This window comes from Cyprinodon variegatus, unplaced genomic scaffold (assembly GCF_000732505.1).
Source record: "Cyprinodon variegatus isolate N-32 unplaced genomic scaffold, C_variegatus-1.0 Scaffold960, whole genome shotgun sequence".
Lineage (NCBI taxonomy): Eukaryota > Metazoa > Chordata > Actinopteri > Cyprinodontiformes > Cyprinodontidae > Cyprinodon > Cyprinodon variegatus.
In genome coordinates this window covers 241,362-242,787 of record NW_015151413.1, presented here as the reverse complement: position 1 = coordinate 242,787, position 1,426 = coordinate 241,362, and the positions used below count along the sequence as shown (strand labels likewise).

The following is a 1,426-nucleotide window of genomic DNA, read 5'->3' as shown; positions in this document are numbered from 1 at the left end:
GCCTGGAGCCGGACGCTCCCCAGGGCTTTACCGTATTAACAGGAGAAGAGGAGCAAGTTAGACACTGTTGCCGGGACAACATGCAGTAATTTATAAATGTTTTAAATCAGGTTGGGTCCGGATCCGGACCATGCTCCGCTTATCCCTGACCTCTGACCTACTGTGTCAAAGTTGAAGGTGAACTCAAACATAGAGGAATAACCTACTTTTTGGCCAAATAAAGCTTGTTTAATTTTTAATTGGGTCTTCACAAAGCAGATCACATCCTATAACCCTATTTTATTTTACCACCAAAGAAATAAAGTATTTTCATGAATCCCTTGCAGTTCACTGGTGGACCACTAGGGGTACGAGTACCCCCTGTTGGGAATCACTGGTTTAGAAAGAGGACTAGATGTGCAGGTTTGTGGGTCGGACCCTAAATCACAGGTGTAATGTGTTCATGAGAAGCGTTTCCAAGTCAGAACATGAATCCAGGAGGAACCGGAGCATCTTTAGGACCGTCATGCGTACCTCCCTGATGGCGGCACAGAACTTGCTCTGCAGGACTCTCTGCAGGGCCTGCAGCTTGGGAGGAGGCAGCTCCCCGGTTCTCTGCAGCCGGTCCAGCAGTTCGATCACCCTGCACACATCTGAAACAGAACCCTGGGTTACTGCAGGTTACCGCCGTCCCGTCCTGCTCCTCAGTCTGAGGTCACCCTTCAGGTGACGAAGGTCCGACGGTTGGAGTGAGCTCATCTGGGTTTCTCAGGGAAAACATCATAAAAAATGGCAACAAACCTTCAGAAACAAAAACCCTGATGCCAACCTGGAACAGCCGGGTTCTAGCCCCTCCCCTTTTCTTGGTGTCTCCATCTCCTGCCCCCGTCTTTACAAAATAAAAGTGTCGCAAAATAATACTCCATAATGAAATAAGTAATAAAATGCTTAAAGTAATGAATAAATATTTGAATTAGTAAAAAATGTTGAAATAGAAAAAAAGAGAAAATAAGTTAAAAACATTAAGCATATTTTTTTATTTCATGGGGATATTTATTGACAATTTATCAAAGCAGCAGAGACGTGCTCATATAGACACTAGGTGGCGCTACAGCACCTGCACTTTACCCCTCTGGAAAAAAAAAAAGTTTCCTCCTGAAATCGTTTTTTTGTGTTTTTCTAGAGATTGACCCAAAATAGCATTTTACTAATTTAAAAATCCTATCAAACTAAAAGTCTAGATCTTTTTAATTTAGCACCACCAGACGTGTAGCACCGCCTCAATAGAGCCGCGCTCTGCTGAAGCGTCCAGGTAACCAAACGTATTTACCTTCGTCTTTAATGGCCTCTACCAGGCAACAAGCAACGGCTTAAAATGCAACTCTTTGATTCAATTAGAAAATAGAAATATTTAAAGCATCTCATCGATGTTATTTATATTTGACTT

The 1,426-nt window shown here is 42.8% G+C and overlaps 1 protein-coding gene across 1 annotated transcript in view; it reads right to left on the bottom strand.

Annotated features, from left to right (window-relative positions):
• The window catches only part of LOC107100323 (protein lin-7 homolog B), a 13,998-nt gene that overhangs the window by 7,615 nt on the left and 4,957 nt on the right, over positions 1–1,426 (bottom strand). Inside the window, exon 2 of the mRNA XM_015398772.1 lies at positions 514–653. Coding sequence (XP_015254258.1) covers positions 514–653 — 140 coding nt within the window. The remainder of the gene's footprint in view (positions 1–513; positions 654–1,426) is intronic.